At 43.1% G+C, this 24932-nt stretch overlaps 1 protein-coding gene across 2 annotated transcripts; it reads left to right on the forward strand.

Moving 5' to 3' along the window:
• The first annotated feature begins 9402 nt into the window (after positions 1 to 9402).
• Positions 9403 to 21132, forward strand: FAM98B (family with sequence similarity 98 member B). Of its 2 annotated transcripts, none has more exons than XM_018554198.1 (8): positions 9403 to 9461; positions 11016 to 11161; positions 13824 to 13955; positions 14172 to 14353; positions 17890 to 17961; positions 18840 to 18956; positions 19132 to 19299; positions 20816 to 21132. In XM_018554198.1, exons 1-8 carry the CDS (start codon positions 9424 to 9426, stop codon positions 21071 to 21073), a joined length of 1113 nt encoding a protein of 370 aa, XP_018409700.1. In that variant the 5' UTR covers positions 9403 to 9423; the 3' UTR covers positions 21074 to 21132. The 2 variants fall into 2 exon arrangements, with proteins under 2 accessions (XP_018409700.1, XP_018409699.1); XM_018554197.1 differs by having other exon boundaries at positions 14172 to 14344; positions 17881 to 17961.
• Positions 21133 to 24932: the final 3800 nt, after the last annotated feature.

Genomic DNA, 24932 nt, shown 5'->3' on the forward strand with positions numbered 1-24932 from the left:
ATAAAGGGTGTATACACAAAACATCTCTAGAAAATTAGAACCTGTGACGCACAGTACAGAGTTCAGCGGTGTAGTGCAGAGGTCAGCAGTGTGACAGAGTACAGAAGCCAATGGTGTAATGCACAGTACAGAGGTCAGCGGTGTAATGCACAGTGCAGAGGTCAGTGGTGTGATGCACAGTGCAGAAGTCAGCGGTGTGCCGCAGAGGTCAGCGGTGTAACGCACAGTGCAGAGGTCAGCAGTGTGATGCACAGCGCAGAGGACAGAGGTGTGACACAGAGTGCAGAGGTCAACGGTGTGACGCAGAGTACAGAGGTCCGTGGTGTAACACACAGTGCAGAGGTCAGCGGTGCGCCGCAGGATGCAGAGGTCAGCGGTGCACCGCAGAGGTCAGTGGTGTAACAGAGGTCAGAGGTGTGACTCACAGTGTAGAGGTCAGTGGTGTGACCTAGAGTACAGAAGTCAGCGGTGTAACACAGAGTGCAGAGGTCAGCGGTGTGACACACAGTGCAGAGGTCAGCGGTGTAATGCACAGTACAGAGGTCAGCAGTGTGACACAGAGTGCAGAGGTAAGCAGTGTGACGCCGAATACAGAGGTCAGCAGTGTAACGCACAGTGCAGAGTTCAGCGGTGTGATGCAGAGTTCAGCGATGTGCCACAGAGTGCAGAGGTCAGCGGTGTGCCGCAGAGTGCAGTGTGATGCAGAGTACAGTTGAAGAAATAGGTCACCAGCACTCAATAGATTCAAAAATAAATAAGTCCTTTTTATTGGACCATGGTGTCACGACAATCAGAAGAAGCCGACGTTTCGGGGCCACGCAGGGTCCCTTTCTCAAGGCAAAAGATGTGACCTCACGTCGGCTTCTTCTGATTGTCGTGACACCATGGTCCAATAAAAAGGACTTATTTATTTTTGAATCTATTGAGTGCTGGTGACCTATTTCTTCAACTGTTCGTTTTGCACGGTGCCATCCGTGGAGTTATTGCAAGCACCATCGTTTTCGACATGGCCGGGATTGCTGAAAGGTGTGCGGAGAGCACCTTCACCCTACTACAACTGATGCAGAGTACAGAGATCTGCGGTGTGATGCAGAGTGCAGAGGTCAGCAGTGTGACACACAGTACAGAGATCAGCGGTGTAACACACAGTGCAGAGGTCAACGGTGTGCCGCAGAGGTCAGCGGTGTGACGCACAGTGCAGAGGTCAGCGGTGTGACGCACAGTGCAGAGGTCAGCGGTGTAACGCACAGTTCAGAGGTCAGTGGTGTAACGCACAGTGCAGAGGTCAGCGGTGTGACGCAGAAAGAACAGAGACTTACAGTGCACATAGTTGATCTATGTCATGTGCTCTGCCCTCATGCCTTCTTCCTCTCATGGTGGTGGTGGTGGTGGTGCCTCCATGTACCGAAGTGAAGCCTCCAGCAGCCTTGTTGTGCCTCCTTTAGGTCCCATGCTGCAGAAGTGTCCAGCCGGCCAATGGTAGGTCTGCAGTCTCCCTCCCAGCCTATGGCAGCTGAGGTGGGCGTAGGAAGCTTCAGGTGACCATGGAGGAGCCCGAATTGTGAAGTGGGCAGAAAAGCAATGCAGCCAAAGCGCTTCTTCTCCTCCTCAGCCACTGCAGCTGCAGAACAGCCGAGAGGGGAGAGCTGTGCGAGTGATCGCTGCTGCAGAAGCGGCGGCCTTTTTTTAGTAGCTTCCCCCACTGGATCCATCATTGGTCCTGCCGGCAGCACATCCCCCCTGCCCCCCACCCAGTTTCGGCACATAAAAGGAGATCTTCTAGTGGCCGGGACACAAAGCCACACTAAACAATGTGTAATTTAAACACATAAGACTTTAATAGATAGACATCGATTTTAGAATTTAACCCCTTCGTGACTGACGACGTACAGTGTACGTCGCCAGCATCGGGGCTGTTTAAACAGACTCCCGGCGACTTTTGCCGCCGGGACTCTGTTTAAACTTGTAGAGCCGACTGTCGGCTTTACAACAGAAGCGATCCTGGCGACTTACCTGTCGCCAGATCGCTTCTGCGTCCCGAAGAAGGGGCCGCCCCCCCCGCCGGACACCCCCGCCGTGCTTCCCGGGCTCCGTTGCCCCTCCTACGGGCCCGGGACCGGCGATCTTTGTGTCCGCGGGGAGCTGGGGAGGAGGTCGACGAACTTCCGTTCATCGATCCCCTCCCCGTTCTATGGGACCGGGAGCGATGCAGATTGCATCACTTCCGGTCCCTGGGCTGTCAGTTCTGGGCTCCTGCAGCCCAGCTATAAGCTATTGAAGTGCGATCTGCACTTCAATAGCTTATTTCCAGTGTAAAGGTGACACTGAGGGTCTTTTGGACCCCCAGCATCACCTTAAAGAGGACCTGTCACCACCATCTGCTATTACATGGGGGGGCTTGCAAGCCCCCCCATGTGATAGCAGTCAAAGTAAAGTAAAAAAAAAAAAAAAAACAGTTTTTAAAATTAAAATGAAATAAAATAAATCTAATAATAATAAAAAAAATTTAAAAGTACCCCGCCCCCGCGAGCACGCGCGTCGCCACGTAAACACGCGTCGGGTGCGCCTACGCATGAAAACGACGAACGCGCTACACATGTTGGGTATCGCCGCGCACGCCGGAGTGAGAGCAATAATCCTAGGGCCAGTATTTTGGGGTATTTCTAAATTGATGACCTGTGGGGGCTTTTAAAGTGTCTTTTATTGACTTTTTGGGGTACTGCAGTTTTTCGCCGTTTCACGGTCGCACGCAATCTGTAAACTGGGCATGTTGGGTATCGTTTTACTCGTTGTAACCTCATCTTTTATATTTCATTTCAAAAATGGGTAATTTGTTGTGTTTTGGGGCATTTAATTAAATTTGTCACTAAATTTTGGGGTTTAATAAGGAGTTGCGCTAATATTGCGCAACATAAAAATTTTCAACTACCACCATTTTATTCTATAGGGTCTTGGCATTCAGAAAATATATAATGTTGGGGGGTTTTACGTCATTTTCAGGCCTAAAATGTGGAATATAACATGGGTGCAAAAATTGAAAAAAGGGCCTCAGTCATGAAGGGGTTAAAAACAAAGGCCCAATTACTGATTATTTTGTTAAAATGACTAATGTCATCATAAGAACCATCTTCATAATTACAACAAAAATTCCTTACTACAGAGTTCACTTTGCTGCACAAGATACAAATAGCTCAAGAGTGCCCTCATGTGGCAAACAAAGTTTAGATATCCCTTAAAGTGACATTAAACTCAGGAGTTAAATTGTATAAGTGCATTCAAGTAACTTAACAACTAACACAAATGTATCTTATTTGTGTATCACTCGGTTGTAGATCCTCAAATCATCTCTGAATTGGTGCTGACACTGTCCTTCCTTCTGGAGGGTGGCTACTTTTGTTCCCCATGGTCCCTGTGTGTGTTGTAAATTAGCCACTGCTCCAAGCTAGGGTGGACTCTGCAGGCACAGATGTAAGGGGGTACTCTGCTGGACACACATGGATGTAAGGGGCGACTTTGCTGGGCACACATGGATGTAAGGGGCGACTTTGCTGGGCACACATGGATGTAAGGGGCGACTTTGCTGGGCACACATGGATGTAAGGAGAACTCTGCAGGGCACACATGGATGTAAGGAGAACTCTGCAGGGCACACATGGATGTAAGGAGAACTCTGCAGGGCACACATGGATGTAAGGAGAACTCTGCAGGGCACACATGGATGTAAGGAGGACTCTGCAGGGCACACATGGATGTAAGGAGAACTCTGCAGGGCACACATGGATGTAAGGAGGACTCTGCAGGGCACACATGGATGTAAGGGAGACTCTGCTGGGCACACATGGATGTAAGGGGCGACTTTGCTGGGCACACATGGATGTAAGGGGCGACTTTGCTGGGCACACATGGATGTAAGGAGAACTCTGCAGGGCACACATGGATGTAAGGAGAACTCTGCAGGGCACACATGGATGTAAGGAGAACTCTGCAGGGCACACATGGATGTAAGGAGAACTCTGCAGGGCACACATGGATGTAAGGAGAACTCTGCAGGGCACACATGGATGTAAGGAGAACTCTGCAGGGCACACATGGATGTAAGGAGAACTCTGCAGGGCACACATGGATGTAAGGAGAACTCTGCAGGGCACACATGGATGTAAGGGGGACTCTGCTAGGAACACATGGATATAAGGGGGGACTCTGCTTGGAACTCCTAGATGTAAGGGGGGACTCTGCTAGGAACACATGGATATAAGGGGGGACTCTGCTTGGAACTCCTAGATGTAAGGGGGGACTCTGCTTGGCACTCCTAGAGGTTAGGGGGGACTCTGCTTGGCACTCCTAGAGGTTAGGGGGGACTCTGCTGGCCACGCCTGAGTAAAAGATGGAATTTACTTATTCACTTAAATTTTAGTCATTCTATTTTTTGTAAAATATATACAATGTGGCCCTCGTACTGGGAAGTTTGGAGGGCCCTGTGGTAGACTAGGGTGAAGTGTTACCTCTGTGTGTATATTCTGTCAGCAGGGCAATCCTAACAACATTTCTGGAGGTGTCATTTCTATGGTAGGTAGATGAAAGTAGTCACTCACACTCCATGATATTAAAGTCAATGCTGTATATTGACTGAGATAACACACATCTCCTTAGCGACGTTTCGAGACCATGCGGTCCCGTCCTCAGGCAAACAGAGAGTGGGTCAAGCAACAAAATCAAACAATAAATACAGGTGAAACAAAATCGACTTTAATATCATGGAGTGCGAGTGACTACTTTCATCTATATACATTTTACGGAGGCATCCGTTGTCACTACCGCACCCACCCAGTTGGATTTGGGTTTTTGTCCGGTCAGGAGTGCGATGGGACAGGAGGATTACATTTCTATGGTAGGTTCTGATCACAATCTTGTGTTTGTTTACATGCATTTTAAAACTGAGACTGCAGACAACAATAAAACGCACATTATTTTGCAGTTATTTGGTTGTTTAAAACTCATGGAGGGGAATTTATCAAACCTAGAGCAGACAGAATCTGCAGCAGTTGCCCATGGCAACCAATCAGCTTATCTCTTTCATTTTCAAATCGTAACTCAACAAACTAAAGAAACAGAAGTGGGTTAAATATTCAGTATTTGAAGAATTCCCACTATAATCCTCTCATACAGACATCCCAACTCTCCTGGATGTTCTGGGAGTCTCACGCTATTAGATAGCGGCTCTCGGACACCCGGGAGAGAAACATTTTCTCCCGGAAAGAATTACTCTGCTCAATCTAGCAAAGTAAACCTTTCTGTGCTGTCTGTTTTTTGTTTTTTTCTGACATCGGGGCCGTCGTCAGTCCGAAAAAAAAAACGGCATAGGAACTAATAGCTACATTCCTATTGGCTATTTCAATTTGCAATAGCCAATAGCAGACTAGCTATTGCACCCGCCCACTGCTGCTGTCAGTCAGCAGAGGTGTTCCTGAAGTTCTCCATCAGGTCCACCTCTGCTGACTCACAGCAGCAGAGGGCGGGTGCAATAGGCAGCTTGCTATTGGCTATTGCAAACTGAAATAGCCCATCGCAATCCAGCTATTAGTTCCTATGCCATTTTTTTTTTTGGTCCTGACTGCAGCAGTTGTCAGAACACTAAAAACCACAGCAGATAGCAAAGGAAGCATTGGCTTCTTTACTATCTGCCATCATTTCAGGGGGGTGCTCTCTTCCTTGTTGTTGCCACCCGCCCCCATGGAGAAGGGGGGGTGGCGGACACCTCCCTGAAATGACTTATTTCAGGTTGGGATTCCTGCTCCTGTGTCTGGGTACCTTAAAGTGTATCTCTAGCCAAAACATTTTTGCTTTGGATAGAGTGAGGAACAGTAAGAACCTCTGTCGTTTTTTTTATCGGGCTCTCAATTTGTCTGGGTGATGGGAAATCTAGATTTTTGCAGGTTTTACCGAAGCAGGAAATGAAGGCAAATCTAGCATTTGGGACACCCGCTCCAGTGACAACTAAGGTAGGATTACCCCTTTTATTGTTGACAGATGTCCTCTCACTTTCTGTTGTGACACAGACAGGAAGTAGGAAGGAAATCTCATCAATGGGACACAAACAGCAAAAAAAAAAGCCTGACAGGGAATTTACCGATTCAACCCAAATTGGTGATGAGAGCTCTACCTGTACTCTTGCCTCTGGGTTATTTTTCTTGATTTGCCTGATGTTTAGAAGCCGTTTACATATGAAATGTTCCAAAGTGCTGGAATGTCTGTGAGTGTTTGTACCACAGATCTCTCATGTTCTGTGTAATGCTGGACTGTATGTTAGAGAGTTCAACTTTGGGGGGGGGGGGGCACTAACTCACTGTATAGCAGGTGGCAGCATCAACTGTGACCATTTGTGTCATTGATCTTCACATGAAGTATATATGAAAGACAGGCAGCAGGAGGACTGTCAGCATAGTCAGTACAAGGTAGACATCTGCGAAATTCGGACTCATTTTCGGAATCCGAATTACAGCTAAAACGAATGCAAACGAATCCGAAATCCCGATTTCCCGAAAATTCGTTAGCGGTAGTCTGGTCGAATTCGTTAGCAGTAGTCCGGTCGAAATTTAGTTTTTTTTTATAGAGTCTGCAGAAGATGGAAAAAAAGCGTGAGGTTCCCCCCCAATTCATGCCAGACCCCAGCCCCAAAAAATGGGGAGGGGGAAATGTGGGGTCCCCCCTAACAGTCCTACCAGACCCTTGAGCACAGGCCCGGCAGGGCAGATCCCCCCTTGTGAATGAGTAAGGGGAGTCATTTTGTGGCGAGTTTTCGTCGGGTTCGGGTGGTCGTCGTGCGGTGGGACTTTTTTTTATTTCGGCAGGTCTGCGGGGGTCGTGCATCGTGATTGATGCTGGATTACATCGATGGAGCCATTTTTTTTTAATTAAAGGAATAGTCAAAAATTGAGTCTTTGTTTTTTTTCCAATTAAAGGGGGGTCCCCTCCTAACATTCCTACCAGACCTAAAGGGTCTGGTATGAATTGGGGGGGGAACCTCACGCTTTTTTTTTTCTTCATCTTCTGCAGACTGAAGAAAAAAATATATATTTTTTTTAATGTCACTTTGCTGTTAACGAATTTCGTCCAATAACCGAAATTTCAACTGGACTACCGCTAACGAATTTCGTCCGAATCCAAATCAATTGCTGACCCGAATCCGAAAAACGACTACTGCTAACGAATTTCGTCCGAATCCGAATCCCGCAACGAATTCAATTGCTGACCCGAATCCGAAAAACGAAATATGCAAAATCCGAATCAAAAACAAAACAAAGTACTGCATGCCATACAGGCGGTGGTGTGAACTGTGCCCATCTGTGAAAATGCAAATTGCCTTGCATTCGGGCTGCGCTGGCCGTTTTTGCAGCATCAGCTGTGAATGGGCCCTCAGTAAACCTGCGCAGAAGAACAGGACAGAGATGTGGGTGGAGTTATTGGTGATAGTGGGGAGGAGCGGTAGATGGTCTTATCGGGATAACGGGTCGAAAAGCTGCATAGATGGAAGCCGCGACCTTGGGGTGCACAGATTGCAGACACTGTGGTGACTCTCAATCACACCGTCTGTGCCAGTAACACACACCACTGCGCAACACACCTTCCATGCAAGTGTGCTGCCACTCATTTGAATGACACCCTCCCCAAATGCACCTTCGGGCCCCAATGCATGGTACTGCAATCCTGTGCGGTGCAGTGTGGTGGGGAAAAAAGTAGTGCATGCACTACTGCACAGCATTGTGGTACCAAGCGTCGTGGTGCTGTTAAACGCATTGCGGACGGGAGGTGCATTTTGGGGTGCCATTCATTCCCAATCCACTTTGAGATGGATGTGTGTTTCAGCACACTAATGTGTGGTGCTATGCCAAAGAATGGCGTATGCAATAATTTCACGACACTCGCTCATCTCAAGATGCCATTCAGAGTGAATGGCACCGCATTGCACCAATGCATGTAATGTTCATTGTTAAGTGTTGCAGTAAAGTGCGCAATAATGCTGCTGGGGCCTTGTTAGGTGGACTGGGGGGGGCTGTACGTTCCCCATGATTTCTTATGGCAGCCCTGGCTGGAATTGTTCATTATATAAACATCACAGCTTTAAAAGTCCTCATTGTGTTATTCATTTGTGTGTAATGTTGTGAAAGTGTCAATGGGACAGCATTTTTGGAAAAGATCTTCATGTGTGACGGGCATGCTAATTCTCATGTGTCCATTCTAGGAAATCTTCCTGCTGTCCGCTGGCATGGTTCATATGGGCACAGCGGTGTGTCAAACAATATATACCAATCCTTGGATCCCTTCACATGGCAATATTTGCCTCCTGCAGTCCTCGGATTCTGACAGCAAAGTTAGTATTGTCGGATCTTTTCTGTCAAGACGTGGCCTAATGATGTCTTGTTAATGCCTTCCACTACATAATGGCCAGCCACAATCAGCCTTGTTTTATCGCAAAATGTACTCAAATCTATGTCAATGGACTTTCAGCACTTGACCCCCATACAGTACTACAGGTACCAGTGCATAAGGACTATTACTTCTGTAAAGAGAACCAGTCACCATTATACTTAAGATGTGCACAGTGCCTGGAGCTCTGGTGTGACCTTATCAGTCACACCACCTCCTTCTGCTGAAAGCTGGCCATACAGAGATATTCACATAGACGTTCATATGGAAAATCTCTTCAGAACAGTTGATAATGCCATGAAATGTAATTTGAGGTTTTGGAATGAATACAGTTTTCTGAATGATAAACATATTCACCGATTGAATTTCCTTCATTCACGGAACATTTTCGATTCTGCTCCTTTAACGTTTCTATTACTACGACTGAAAACGATCTTTTTTTTTTATCCGCATTATCTATTAGAAAATTGAACGGACATTCCAAATACAAGTTTTTTCAAAGTAAATTCTGCTTGTGTGTGGCCAGCTTAACAGCACATGTGGAAAGTCCTGGCTGCCTGTATGTAAACGGGGCCAAGTTTAGGAAGGGCCAGACATGCTAACTCTGGGGCTATGGAGCTGAATGCATTGAATATGGGCTTAATGTGCATTCATGCCACTGGGACTTTACAGCCCCCCTCTAGGCAGAGATGGGCTTTCCAGAGTACACAGCACACTTTATATACTAACAACACAGACAAAGAATACACCGTACAGGCAATAGGATGTGACCAGCCCAGCTTTACAGAAGTGAACCGTTCTTCTGTGACAGAACGAAGTGTTCCCCGCACTGTGCAACTTTTTAGTTACTCCTCAGCGTGTTACCACCGGTGGAACTTTCGATAGAGCACCGGCACCCGGAACCTTTATTCCGGAAGCTCCGCTGCAGCACGGACCTGTATTATTGCATAGCCGGAAGTCGGTGTGTAATGAGTGATTGGAGGGAATCTGCCAACCGGAATGGAGGCCGATTTATTAGACACGTTGGAAGCTCTAGGGTGAGAGGAGAGCTATGTCCTGTACTGGATATTCTGTGTTCCCTCTGCCATACACAGAGCCATCTCATTGGGTGCTATATGAATGGAGACACTGTCATTACGTCTTTGTGCCCCCTCTGCATCTTTGTGCCCCTGGCCTCCTGCATCTGTTCCTTCTGCCCATCAACAGTTATTGATTGTATTTTTAGTAATCAGACATTACATGTCACCCAACCCGGAATATTGCCATTATTACCACCATGTGAATAATCCTGCTACAAAGATTCACTGCATCCTATTATATAGTCTAAGCTTTGGCTCATGATTATGATCATTATAAACTCATCTCTGTCTGCTCCTGAAGAATTATTCACCTCGTTGGACTTTTTTGGTCTATTCACACCACATTGCAGTGTTGTCATTATGTTGTGGTGTGTTAAACAGGCCTTTTAAAAGGAACTAATTAAAATGCAACACAATACATACAAAAAGATGACAGACTGCATTTTCCTGCAATGCAACACACCAGACGCTGTGTGGTATGCTGCAATGTTTTTTTGTGTGGGTATGTTGAGTTAACATTCAAGATGAATCACAGCAATGCACGTTATGTGTGTTACCCTAAGTTGCGGTACTTCGCGTGTTACCACAGCACAATGGTGTGAATGGGCCCTTTGTCATTTTGTAGTTGTACAATCTGAAATGAGTTTGGAAGTATGATTTTTGTGTCAGATCTCAGCACAATAGTCTGTTAGGTCTTGTACATACCAGATTCAGCCTGTATGGCAAGCCTTTACAAAGCATTTGTAGGTTAAAAGCAATCTTGAGTCAACATTCGTTGAAACTTTTAAGCTACGCTTAGCTCCAGTTTAAAGCTAAAGCTTGCTGAATTCTGCTAGTGGATTGTTTAAAGTGTCTGTAAGCCCTCCCATCAAGATCTGTGTTTAAAGCACCCTTCAACACCAGTTTGGAGATGTTGAAGTGTACAGCAAAGCTGCTTGATGCTGGCTGAAATCTTTGAAAAAGCCTGCTCTATGTATTGTTCATTTACAAAGTGAAGCCGGTATGTACAAACCCTAAAGGAGAAGTATACTGTCACAGAAAGTATACTTACCCTTTTTGCCAGCCATAACTAACCCACCTACACCAGTTGTGTACTTACCAGGTTCTTGCAGCTGCTCCCCACCCCTTTTAACACACACACACACACACTTTACATCTGAGGAGCCTGGATCTTCTTTCCTTGACTTCATAGGTTTGTATGTGGTATCTGAGCTTCTCCTGTGTTGGGAGACAGCCCCACAGAAATCTGAGGATCTACTGTGCAGGCTCAGACAATGGGAATAAATGGAGTAACACTTCATGGTGAAAGATTACTATGAAAACATATTTTTGCTCAGGTCTTTTATATTCCTTGAAAGGAAAACGACTTACTTAGAGCTCTGGACGGTTCCTTTCTTTTTATCATGCTTCTGCACTGTTGAGTGGTGAATCGTGACAATGTGACAGTTTAATGAATGAAAGTCAAATTTTAAGATAGTCAACATGCTTTAAGATGATTTCTTCTCGTGACAGGTACCAGGGTCCCTTGCTGGATGAGGCCACTCTAGGTCCTGCTTTAGAGGGCGGGTTGTCATCTCCTGAATACTGCCAGCTCTTGTGTTGGCTCTGCTCACAGATTAAGTTATTAGGTAACTTAGAAGAGAGTGTTAGCTCTGAAGGTAAGTACTCAACCAAAACTATCACTGCACAGAAAATTGCACTGAACATTGTAACATATTTGCTTGGCTCCATATATGATTGTTCCCATATCTTAGAGACTGGGTTCACATTTTTGCAGTAATTTAATGTGCCTTGTGCCAAGGCAGCCTTTTCAGTTTCAATGGGCTGCCAACACAACAAACACAAAGCACAGGGGTGTGCTGCACTTTAGTGCATGGGTATTCTATTCATAATGAACGGCACTGCAGCGTGTGGTATCATGCTTTATTTGTGTGAACTTGACCAGAATGTACATTGAAATTTCCGCAAACATTCTGGAATTAAAAATATTGATTACCATTTATAATGGCTAATTTGATCACTTAGTTATGGCAGACATTCAGTATTTGCAGCTCCCACTTTTGCATGCTACACTCACTCTGAAAATAAAATGAGTTCAGGCCACTTTCACCACTTCATAACTTTGTTAGTATGTCACATGAACTGGACATGAACCCACATACCACACCGAATACTGTTATTTCTATTAACATGTTCAAACATTTATTGATTGTATGTTCAGAGGTGGATGAATTAATATGGAATTCAGGAGCCAGTCAGTCCAATTCAGAAGCCAGTTCCATTGGCAATAACCTGAGAAAACTCTTAAGGGCCCATTCACACCATCAACTGCATTGGAATGTAGCCGCTGGTGTGTACTGTGAAGGCTGCGGTACCTTTTTTTTTTTTTACTGTTTGAAATTACAAAAAAATGAAATTTCATTCAGTTCCATCAGTCTCAGCACAGTGGATTGTGCCACAACACAGTGTGCTGACAAAAAGCACTGCATGCCGTATTTCTTTTTTTTTTCTGTCCACGCCACCTCAAACTCTGCAAAGCTGCCCAGCGTAGCTCAGTCCAGCTGGTGCGAACGGGACCTAAACGTTAGGAACCGGGTGAATATTAAAGGTGCATTGGCTACCTGGCTCTTAGGTTTTGTCCAGCCCTGGTATATTCAATTTTTTAGGATTCCAAAAACCTGTATTGGGATACAATGTTTAACTGTAATTGATATGCAACATAACAAATACAAAATGTTATAATAGAAAAAAAAAAAACATGCTTGAAAATCTTAGCATAAAACCTACACGTCTTAACCTCTAGGTGTCACTTTTTGCATATAGTAGTTTTCTCTTGTTTGAATGGCCATGCCTTTTAGCCTGACATTTCACCCTAATTTTACATGGCCTCAAGCCTAAACCTACGAGGACTAGTTTTATTACTTTAATCATGCTACTGCAATAGCTAGTGATTACTCGCTGACAACTGATCATTAAACAGATGGAGCGAATGGCTCTTTATGGTTTAAGCTACAGAAGTAGCGTGCAGTAGAGCTGAATCAACTAATCTAATCGATAATGATAATTTTTGTCAACGATTCTCATTATTGATTAATCTGCACTAGACACAAGACTGGACCAATTAGGAAAGTTAGTGCAGGTTCCAGAGCTGTTTCTGGGAGGGTGAGAGCGGACACAGCCAGCAGGGAGCAGCACATGTGATTGGCTGCCATTTGTTCCATCTGTTTAGTTATCAGTTACTTCTTCTAGAGATTTTAGCACCATGACTGAGCTATTGAAATGTCAAGTGTAGATCTTGTCTTGCTGATGAAAACACACCTATGCTATGGGGCTGCTGTACATATATTAGGTGTTAAAAGCTGAATGTTACATGTATGGTCCTAGGTGCTGTATAGTAGTTAAGACTGCCACACCATACTTTTCCACTGCAAGCATTGTGATCTTAACAGGCAAACTGTGTGAAGGTGTACAGTATTTGAAAAATCCTCAAAGAGATGTTGTCACTTTGCCCATTCAGTATCTGTATAAAGTTCTCCCTGACCCATTGACACTCGCCTCTCCATCAATTACCCACCAAACCTACCTTCATTGCAGTCACCACTAAAAAAAAAAAAAAAGCCTGGTGTCTGAGCCTAGAAGGGGCAGTAACATAATTCCCTTTCTGATGTCACAGTGCTCAGTTCTAGCAATTGGCTTGGTAAAATCATTGACAGGAGGTCACAAGCTCCACTATACTTTGAACCCAAGTATTTTGTGTTTACTGCGACAGAGGAAGGACCAGAGGTAGATTGTGGGAGAGGGGATCATCAGAGGGTCATGTGTGACAGTGTCTCTTTATCCATGACCCTTAAATGTTCATCAGTACTTCCTCTATCCTCCTCCTTCACAATGTTTACTTCTACAATACAAATGCTTTCTAATTATAAATTAGAAGCTATAACTAGTCATTTAAACCCATGGTGAAACGTTTATTCATAAGTATTCATTTATATAAATATAATACACTAAAACTGTTTGTATAAGTTGTGTGTGTTTTCCATGTTGTCCTTTTAGAAGCATACATAGTATTTGAGGTTGAATAAAGACATTAGTCCATCAAGTCCAACCTATTAGGATCTCATTCTAGGAGTACCTGTACCCCTGTATATTACGGTCCCTTAAGAAAATACGTAAACATAAGAAGGTCCTTTTCAGCTTTCAATCTTCTGCTGCCAACATTTTTACCGGTGTCTTTTGTAATGTACAGCATAAGGTACTGTTGCTTTTGAATGTATGATGGTAGATTTGTAAAACCAATGTCTGTCATCTTACCCCTAATAGGTGGAGACCTGGAGAGTATGCAGCTGGAAGTAAGTGGATTCTTAAAGGAGATTTCCTGCCCATATCCTTCTCTGGTGTCTGGAGATATCAAAAGCAGACTGCAAAACAAGGAGGATTGCCTAAAATTATTGTGTAAGTACAAACGTTACATCTGCATATACATTTAATCACAATGTAACTTTGGAAAATTAAATAAAATACAAAAATGAATGTGTCTCACCAGCTTTCTGATGCAGGCTTACTAGATGCTCTGTTTGTGCAGAATAGGACAATAAATGATTGTCATTTTCATACTTCCTTGAGCTGATAAGTTCACCTTCTTTAATCTTCTCATATCATTTGTCACAGTGTTCCTAGGTTCAGAACTACAGGCTGTTCAGATCCTACAGACCCAAAAGTCAAGTTGCTCTGGGTCAAATGATGCTGTGCATAAAGAAATCAAAAATATTTTTGAAGCACTCAGATTGCCTCTACCACCAACCTCAGATATTGTAGGCCAGTTAAAAAGTGTGCAGGAAAAGGTAAGAAGTGTGTGTTAAATATTTAGCTTTCCGCATGTATTTAGTTTACTGCCTGTACCGTCCTCTCTTCTTTAGAGCGAAGACTTGAATATAAAAGCAAAAAAAAAAAGTTTGAAAATCCTCTAATTGAAAAGTCAATTTCTCAACTCTTGTGCCAAATATTAGTTAAAGGCCAATGTCTTCATTCTTAATTGGGCTACATAGGTTCCATGTCATTGCCCTGAAACTAAAATTGGGCTTATCAGTCGACGAATGGCTGCTTCTATCGGAACTTTTGCTCAGGTTTGTGTTTTGACAGGTTCCCTTTAAAAGAAACCCTTTAGGACAGAAATATAGTAGCTCCCTGCTGATGGCTTCGATGTGTAGGTTGCTGGGCTTTCATCCTTATCCAAATTCCTCTACTACAGGGGTGCCCACAATTTTTGTGTTAAGATCTACTTTTCAAATGACGAGCAACATGAGATCTACCAATGGAAAAAAAATAAACCTCCCTCGCTCTCCCTCTCCTGGCTGTCTCTCCTTGCTCATCCTCCTGGCTGTCTCTCCTTGCTCATCCTCCTGGCTGTCTCTCTTCGCTCTCCCCGCTCTCTCCCCTGGCTCATCTTACTGTATTTTGCAAACAGTGCAGTGCAACAGGCTGTGTAAACTAATATTCTTTGATGTAATACATAGCACTTCAACCACCAGTATCCACCAGAAAGGTGTCAGGGAACTTGGCTCAGCAGACTCAGGCTAATAGGTAATCATGTGTGCACAGCGAAATAAATATACCAAAATGGAAAGTCTCTCCTTGCTCATCCTCCTGGCTGTCTCTCCTTGCTCATCCTCCTGGCTGTCTCTCTTCGCTCTCCCCGCTCTCTCCCCTGGCTCATCTTACTGTATTTTGCAAACAGTGCAGTGCAACAGGCTGTGTAAACTAATATTCTTTGATGTAATACATAGCACTTCAACCACCAGTATCCACCAGAAAGGTGTCAGGGAACTTGGCTCAGCAGACTCAGGCTAATAGGTAATCATGTGTGCACAGCGAAATAAATATACCAAAATGGAATAAAGGGGCCGCCATTCACACCCTTCGTGATCTACCAGCATCAGCTTTGAGAGCTACTGGTAGATCACGATCTACCTAATGGGCACCCCTCTACTAGATACTTGATGAGTCATTGACCCTGGAACACATATGTGTATGTAAGGTGTCCTAGCAGGGAACAATTGCCTAATGCTAATCTCTATACCCCTAATACTAAATTGCTTGGCTGCCCAACAGCCGCTTCCTAGAAAAGCTGAGGGTCCCAAATCTTGCAAGAATTTGTTGCTGCACAGTTCCATAACTGTCATACAGATTGAATGGCATTAATGCTTTCTACATCACTGACATGGAACAAATACAAAGATAAGGTTTTCTGACTTCATTCTGGCTTTCCTTATTTGTATGCTTGTTCATGTCTGTGTCTTAAAGCATTGAAGCATGAGAGAGCCTGGCAACTAGCATTTTCATAAGAAAAGCATCCTACATATTTATATTTATATGTGTCTTTATTACATTTGTTTGTTCATTATCAAAGTAAGGCAGAAACTTTGGAGGGGAAATAAAATAGGAGGTATAGCAATAGCTGATCAATAATGATTACAGTATACACTGAGTGGGCAGATTATTATGACCACCTGACGTTTGTACGCAAATTAGCTATAATTTTGCGCTGAAGTTGCTAGAGGGCCAGACCATTATAAATAGGGAAGCAGGTTGGTTACCACGACAGTAGAAGTGATTTGTTTCTGAAGATATGGGTAAAGAACGCGATTTAACAGCCTTTGAACGTGGGATGATTGTTGGCGCTCGGAGCCATGGAGCGAGTATCATCAAAACAGCAGAAAACGTTAAAAGAGCAGCTGTTGTTAAAGTGTTTAAAGACTGGACTGTCAGCCGAAAATCTGGGTCTGAACGTGCGAATTGTGCCGACTAGTCAATGTTAGGGCAGAACGGAGAGTGACAAGACTGGTACAAGACAACAGAAGGGCAACAGTGCAGTGTCAGATTCCTCACATCACCTTTCAACATCTCGTGGAGTCACGAGGCGACCCAACGAAGTCATCTCGTGGCCCAACGAAGTACTGATGGGGTGGTCATAATAATCTGGCCACTCAGTGTATTGGATAGTTCAGCAGGAACAGCATACAAATATGTAATTAAAACTGCAATGTTTTAAAGTAGGCATTAGTAAACTAGTAATAGTTATCCAAAAATCCTGTAAATATGATAAAGCAGAAAATTTGAAAGGTAAAATGATTTGAGATTGACTCTAAGCTCTGGAGAAAACAAGCAATAAGGTGAATTGGGGCTATGTGGTTGAGCACCAAAAAGAGAATAAATCGGTGTTATAATGGTTGTTAGCCTTCTTTTAAATAAGGAGCAATGCTGTCCATTGGAATTTATTGTAAAGCTGCCATCTTTATTATATTTATTATAACTGCCGCAAGGAAGAATGTGGATAGTTATTATTCTATTGACAGGACACCTTACTTACAGAACTCCTGTGCAACAGTAATCTCCTAGGCTCCTAGAGAAAAACACCTACTTGTGACGAGAAAGAGAGCTAAAGTTTCTAGTTTATTAGCTGTATTAATAGGCTAGGTCATTAGTACAGCTTTGACTTGTATGGATCTCTTCAGAATTAGAAGCAGTGGTGGATACATTTTAGCATATCTAAAGCACCCCATTATAACAAAGACTACTGAAAAGTTTGATGGGGTTGTAGCCATTTCCTACCCAATCCAATTTTGGCTTTATACTTTAATAATCTTAGTGAAAGATTTGTTGGTGTCCGTGAGGATGCTGGTCAGCTTCTCGTTTAAACAGAAAAAAATCTATCCGCCGCGTAACTTCCCCAAAGGGTACAAATTGCTTTTTCCATGCCGAAGCAATAGTTTGTTGAGCCACCAGCAGAACATGTGTGGCTAAGCGGTGTTGGCTTTTTGACCATCAGCAACTTTTAAAGTACAATAGTGTGAATGCAATGCAGGCAAGCTTGGTTCCACTTACCCTTTGTTATTTCCATGAACACCTTAGAAGCCCTCATACACGGAGCATTCTTAATGCAAATCTTGACTTGTGCTGAGAAAGTCAAACGGCCTGGCCTTCTTTGTCACCAATGGGAAATATTGAAGCAAGCAGCTCAGCATAAGCGCAAGGCAACAAAAATGTTCAGGAGAAGATCAGCAGCGGCAGCCCTCGTGTTTATCTCTTCCTTTGATTGGACAGAATAGTCTTTTAACATTTGCATTTCAGCATTGGCTTTGAGGGGTTGTTCAGCCCTTTTGAAAATGTTAACTCTTCCCAGCTTCCCAAAAATTTAGCAGAGCTCATATTTTCAAGAATTAGGTCTTATCTGGTTATTCTGCTGTGGATATGAAAATACTTTAATATTTGGAATTGGCAGATGCTTTTACACCCTAGTAAAAAAAAAAAAGAATGTGCAGAATTTTGATGAAAAACCCCAGATCTCATATTTATGTTGTCTGTTTTATATCTTCTGCAGGTTACTGAGTTATTACCCAAAGTGCAGTCAAACAGTATTAACAAGACACTCCTCACTGTGGAACTGAATGCAGAACAGTTGGTGAGAAAAATATAATAGAAGATCAAAGTAATGTGTAAAAGATATACTAAACCTAAGATTTAAACCATCTTGCTGAGCGATGAGCCTTGGAAGTGACAGTAGAACAGGTTTACCTAATCCCAATCACCCACCTCCACCTGTGAAGGTTAATCTGAAGCGTACTCAGGGCATTGGTAACTCTGTCCATCCCCATGTGACAGTGCTCAAGCCTGTGATGATTGGCCTCTCAGTGCTGCATTGTGGGAAGAAAGGAAGAGAGTCACATGGTCTATCCATACCCAGAAGTAAGAGGCCTTTCAGTTTGCTCTCGTAGGTGAACAGAAAGTAAGTATCGGGACACAACAAAGCAGAAAAGCCACACGTCTCTGCTGTGGTTTGTGGGGGATCACAGCTGGGGCGGAGCCTCCCTCATTACCCCAGCCACCCTCTGCTCTGTCTCACTGTCGCATTGACAGTTGAGTTTTGCAGATTACACTGATGGAGTTTAGCTCTTCCCATGTAATTTGTGGTGTTCCAATGTTGGTGTGACAGCCATCTGCTCTGTGTTCTCCTGATAAACTGAGCACAGCAAATTGTTGTCACATTCATAGCGCAGCTCTGCTGATTACACAGGGAAAACTTTGCACTCCCAGTGTAATCTGCGAGACTGAGCCGTTGGTGTGACATGCCAGTCTTGCTATGCATTCATTTATGAATGAAAGCCAACGTTGTAGCCGTTATACAAAAGTTACTGTTGTGTAAAGTAAAAAAAACATAATTTTCTCTTTAAAGCAGTAATCTATGCTGTCTGCTCTGCAAGTGATAATGTTTATAATGTGTACAATGGAAACATAATCTACGACTTGTTCACCAGTCTTAAAATTTTCTGAATCTCATAGGAACGCCTCGAGAAGATAAATGAAACTCTCGCTAAAGAGTATGCGTGTCGGCGACGAATGTTAATAAAGCGTCTGGATGTTACTGTTCAGTCATTTGGCTGGTCAGAGAGGGCCAAGGTGGGTACATTGGTTATCTTCCACATGTTGTACTTTCCCTGTTCATAGAAATGCTTTGTTCTCAAATGTCACATTGCAAGATACTTTGGTAAAATTGTACTAATGATGGCAATAATATGAATGTGTTTATTTGAACTGTCAGTAACAATCTATTTCAATACATTTTCTCCATCAGCTCAAAACAGATGAGATTGCTCGTGTTTATCAGCCAGTACGATACTCGCTGTGCCCAAAATCGGGCATCACATTATCACATCTCTTGGCGGCCAGGGAGGATCTCTCCAGAATAGTGCGCACTAGCAGTGGATCGATAAGGGAGAAGACTGTGTGTCCTGTGAACAAGGTATATTGTTATGTACACGTTCGTTTTTGTTTTCTTGTGAGGTCACCAGCACAGGAAGTGAGGAGAATCCCTTGTGGAGACATGGCAGTTTTAACCTCACAGAGGTTCTTCCATTCTGCCTCTACTAAAACAAATGTTTCCAACAGAGGAAAAGACAACAATGAACAACTGCCAGAGGTTCTAACCTTTCCACAAGCTATTTAAAACAACAAAAAGAATGATTCATCTTTCAGCCCATAAGCTGTTTGTCACCTTATGGGATGATATATCCAAATCTAAAACTCAAACCACTAAGGACATGGACACCACAGCCCTAATTTACCATGTAAGAACAAAAAGTGTGGGGCTTTTCAGGTGTCACACATATAGATATCCATACAGTATGACCACAAATCTATATGAATAAAACAATTTTATTGATTAAAATGACATGACCAAAAATGGATGGGATGATACAGTAGATAAGATTGTTCCTGCCCTTTTGTGGATATGAGATGTGACATAAGCTCGCTGTGTCAACCAGTTTCTTGAGAATGGGCAGGATGAGCTATCATGGTGCGTGCACGCTGTGATATTATATATGCGTGGGATAATCCCTGATTGCTGTTAAGCACCAGGAATCTTTCTGTGCTGGTGATGAAATTAGCGGGATGTGATCCCTGCGTGTTTGTACTACACCTGTCTCATACTGTCTAATGAACCGCAGTTTTTCTATTTTCTAATATTACACGACCCATAGTGCCTGGCAGCTCATGTGATTGGCTTTTCTCAGCAGTTCTTCTCTTGTTCCAATGCTGGGATCATCTGTGCAAAAGCAGATTGTACTTTGCATTGGTGTTTACTAAAAATCCTTAATGTATATATAACTGGGAGACCAGGAGTGGTGAGGTAATCCCTGTCAGGTTTTTATTGATGTCTGTGCCCCCGTTGTGAAGATTCACACTCACTAATTGTTCTGGTGGCTCTTGATACTGAGTCTGGAAAATTCAAGATTGTGAAGTTGTTACTGAAATAGAAATTAAAGAAAAAACTTTCAATGTGGACATTTTCCCTGGTGACAAAGAAGACATTACCCCATCAGAGATATTTCCCCTCACTTCCTGTTGTGTTTACAGGACAGGAACTGAAGGGAAACCTCCCAAGCGGCATACAATTTAAAAAAAAGTAAAGTTATACTTTAAGGGATTTCATCATATTCCATCAATATTTTAAAATAGGGTATTTCTAGAATATGATCTTTTCACCTACTGGCATTTTGGTGGTATTCTGTGCAGTTGGTGGTTGGCTTTGTTGCCCATAGTTATAGAAAGAATTGTAAGGAAGATAAAGTGACTGCATACTTTATTTATTTTTTCATCCATTAAAAATTAGCATTAGTTTAAATGGCTTGTTTTGTCCTTTTATTATTCCAATATCCTGTCATAAAAAAAAAAAAAAGATTTGCTGTGTTGCCTCAGTATTTTTAGCCAGCTCTTTTTATTCCATTGTTATCCATACCATAATTCTTTTTTTACAGGTTCTAATGGGAAGGGTGCCTGATCGAGGGGGAAGACCATCAGAGATTGAGCCTCCACCTCCAGAAATGCCACCCTGGCAGAAGAGACAGGATGATGGAGTAAGGGGAGGTTGGAGAGGAGGAGGACGCGGAGGTGGTGGATATGGAAGAGGAGGTTTTAATGCAGGTCCCAGAGGTGGAAGAGGAGGCGGTGGAGGATACCAGGGCAGGGGAGGGTATGGTGATTATGGAGGAAGAGGGAACTCTAGGAGGTACTGAACGGACAGATGTCTAGACTGTGTTGCTGAAAGTTTACATTACACGAACGGATTCTGGATCTGTAAAGGTTTTTCTGAATGAACTATTCGGTAAAGTCAGTGTTCCTTCTCAGTAAGCCAGAAATTATTTTTTTTTACATTTGAAGTTGAGCAGCATGATCACTACATGCTACCTGAGAAGCATTGGGGTGGAGTCAGGAAATATGCGTTCTGATGAACTCATTATGCTCCATCCTGACCATGTATAGTGACTGAATCATTTGTTCTTGGTGATCTATGCACAGGCCTGCAATAATGTTTTTTACACAGTTGACACAATGGCTTACTCTTTTTGTGCAGCACCTATACAGCACTCTTTGAATAGTACAGAAATTAAATATCATAGGAAGTAGTATTTATATAACAAGTAGGAAAACTAAATATTCAGTGTAAAGGTCTGTCCACCGCCATTCTGGCTCTGGTTCAGGCCCAATTTAGAAACCATTGGTCGAATACCAATTAAAGTACCTGAAACATGGGGCTATTTTGCAGGTCCTCTGGTATTGCAGCTAGCCAATATGGAAGTCAGTCAGTCAGTCAGTATAATTGTAGTGAGCCTTTCGTGAGTATAAATAAGAAGTATTTCCTTTGCCCAACAGTTTTTTGTAAAAGTAGACAGTATATATAGTTATACACTGATATAAATATAGTTTACAAATGACTGGATCTTGTGTTTTTCTGGAAATGAAATACTCACTGCAGCAACTTGTTATACAATATACATCCAGTTGTGTGCTGCTTTTATTTGCTCCTCTGTAAAAAGGGAAATTTGCTGCTGCGTAATATTGGCTGTAGGCACTAAAAAAATCTTTCTGTTAACGGTCCTGAAAGTTAAGTTTTGTGACAAGGAGTCTGGTGGATGAAAGCAACCAAAGGCCTAGGCAGGTAATAACTGAACAAAAAGGGATAAGCGCACTTCTGCTGGTTAAGAACACTAAGAAAATGAGCGCAAGATATATTTTAACAGGGAGAGGAACCCTGTGGCTGAAATAACAAAAACACACAAAAAAACTGGAGCTCTACTACTGTGAAGGTAATATAAACTCACATTTAGATGTCAGCGATGTGGGTCTGGAAACGTCAATGGGCTCGTTTACCGTCCATATGTTAGGTGGCTGGACTGGGAGGAGTGATTTTATGATATGCTCGTGGCGTGAAAAACTAAATGACAGTACGACCAAAGTCCGCCAGCTGCACGGACTAAGCTGGCCAGGCTGAGCCGTGGCGGCAGAGAAAAGGGAGTGTAAATGCCTGAACGGCTTTGAACACTGAATGGTTGTTCTGTGCTACAGGTGGGCAATTCTAGTGACAAGGAGTAACAACAGGGTGAAGTCCGCCAATGTAAATGGGCGAGATCTCTCCCAACTGGCCAAAACGACCATTCAGTGTTCAAAGCCATTCGGCATTTACACTCCCTTTTCTCTCCCACCACGGCTCAGCCTGGCCAGCTGAGTCCGTGCAGCTGGCGGACTTTGCTCGTACTGTCATTTAGTTTTTCACGCCACGAGCATATCATAACATCACTCCTCCCAGTCCAGCCACCTGACATATGGACGCTAGGTAAGTGACAGGGTGGCAGAAGTGAGAGATTATTTTGTCTTCCAGGCTTCTTTTTTTTTCCTCTAGAGAGATGTACAGTGCAGTGTACATTGTTCCTTGTGCTGTATTTGCAGTCACTGTTCTAGATTTCAGTACTGTGGAACAAGTACAACATTATATTTTTATATTATGCTATTAATACACATGTGATGTATCGGACAATAGGCACAGTACATACGATTAAGGAGAACGTTTTAACGCAGTTCATTATTTTATCTTGTGAAATATTTCTCCTAACCATGAGCAATGCACAAACCTAAATATCACTTTGCCTTTGAGTCCTTGTCTTTTCAGTGAAATGGCCATTTACCTGCTGAAAGCCCTATTTTCTCATGAACAATTATTTTAGCACCAGCTCCCTTTCCTTGTCTCTTTAACAGACTCCTCTCTGAAGCGATAGTATTTTAAGGAGCGATAACCTGTGAATTGTCTTTTTCAGTCACAACTGTATAAAATAACAGGCGTGCCATAAATTAGTTTACTGTGGGAATTTATTGCATTTAGTAAATTGAAATATCAAGATTATAAAAACAAATGGATGTTCATGATATGTTCTGCTTTGTGTGTATTGAGCCTATTGAATGAGGCAGAACTAGGCTTGTCCTATTCTTCTTCTTCTTCAATGTCAGACATTTCTAGTGAAAACCTCTCTGATCAGAGACATTAACATCAGACTTTTTATAATGCATAACTATCTGCCTGGTGATTGGTAAAGGAAACCTTTACAGGTAGAAGATGGTATTGGTGACTTCTCATTTTGAAAGTGCTTGTTTGTTGGCTGTTATGTTCATCATTTTGCTTCCAAACTTTGAGTCATTGACCTGTAACAAGCATGCAGCTAAAGAATTTTGACACACCTGATATTGTATACATGTTCTGGGGCAGTGATTTCAAAAGTATTGAAGTCTGAAGGTCTGCTTAACAGCCATACAACTAGAAATTCCCTAGCAATGCCAATCCCTATCATTTTCTTAGGAAATTAATACTTTAAGCAGCTCATGAGCTTTGATCTCAGAATATAAAGATTACTGTAACATTATGAATAGTTTACAGGGCAGAACTGCTTAGGCTATTTTGGGTGTCATTGTAATAAGGCCGTTTTAGCCATAAGGAGACCCATAATGTGGCCTGATATTTACAGCTATGATAGAATTATTGTATTGATTAGTATCATGGGGAAACGTAAGAGAACGTCAAGCACAACAAATAAAATATTTGCTTTCTTTTTGATCCATTGAGGGACACAAGTTGTCATCCACCTTCAGGTTATACTTCTGCCTACAGGAGGATTGGACACTGGCAAACAGAAACTGTAGGGCAAGTCCAGGATAATCCCCCCTACTATCTGCATGCCTCAGTCTTTTTGTTAATGTTTTTGGAGGTTGGATGTCTTTTCCGGAGCTCTGCCGCTAGAACTGGTCTCTTTGTTTGCGTTGCTGTTTTGCATGACCGGCGTCAGTCTGGCTTTTGGAGTGCCATCTCCAGACCCCAATTAACTGAATGTTGCAAATAAAGCCTCGGAATGACCTTCGGGTACTGGTTTCCACATAAGGTGCTTTCCAGACTCCGCTCTGGTAACAAATAAGTCCAGCAGAACTTTCCAGGTCCGCAGCAATTGTCATTGACTCAGAGTTTGCCCTGTTTCTGAAGACTCGCTTCACAAGAAGACTGTTTGGGCTGAACACCAGGAGCTACCTCGTTTACTCACTGGGTGCTTGTAAATTCCTGCTTTCCGCCAGTTTCCACCATGGAAGAGGTTAAGAGCACTGATGTCATTTTCTGTGTGGAGTCCCATGCCCGCTGTGTGCTCTTTCCCACCATTCAGCATCAAGCAAGCATCTTCCAGCTTCTTGGTCTTTATGATCATGCTGTTGGTACTGCTTACTACAAAACTGAGGCATGGTCGGGGTATGAGGGATTTTCTTGGACTGGCCTACAGTTTGTTTGCGAGTGTGCTCATGTAGGCAGCAGTATAACCTGAAGGCGATTGACTTCCTTTGACTCCCAATGAACGCTAAGAAAAGGAGTTCAAGGCGAGTACACAAATCCTATTTTTCTTGGTACTTGTCACACTGAGATAGCTTTCTCCTGCAATATGCATGTCATGTAAAAGTTCCTTCTGTAATTGGACCTGAGCTGTTTAATATTGTCAAAACATGAATTTCAGATAACTGTGATAATGTTGAATGCCTTCATTATTAGTACATTTTTTTTGATCAGCT

This window comes from Nanorana parkeri, unplaced genomic scaffold (genome assembly GCF_000935625.1).
Source record: "Nanorana parkeri isolate BGI_ZX_2015 unplaced genomic scaffold, ASM93562v1 scaffold146, whole genome shotgun sequence".
Classification (NCBI taxonomy): domain Eukaryota; kingdom Metazoa; phylum Chordata; class Amphibia; order Anura; family Dicroglossidae; genus Nanorana; species Nanorana parkeri.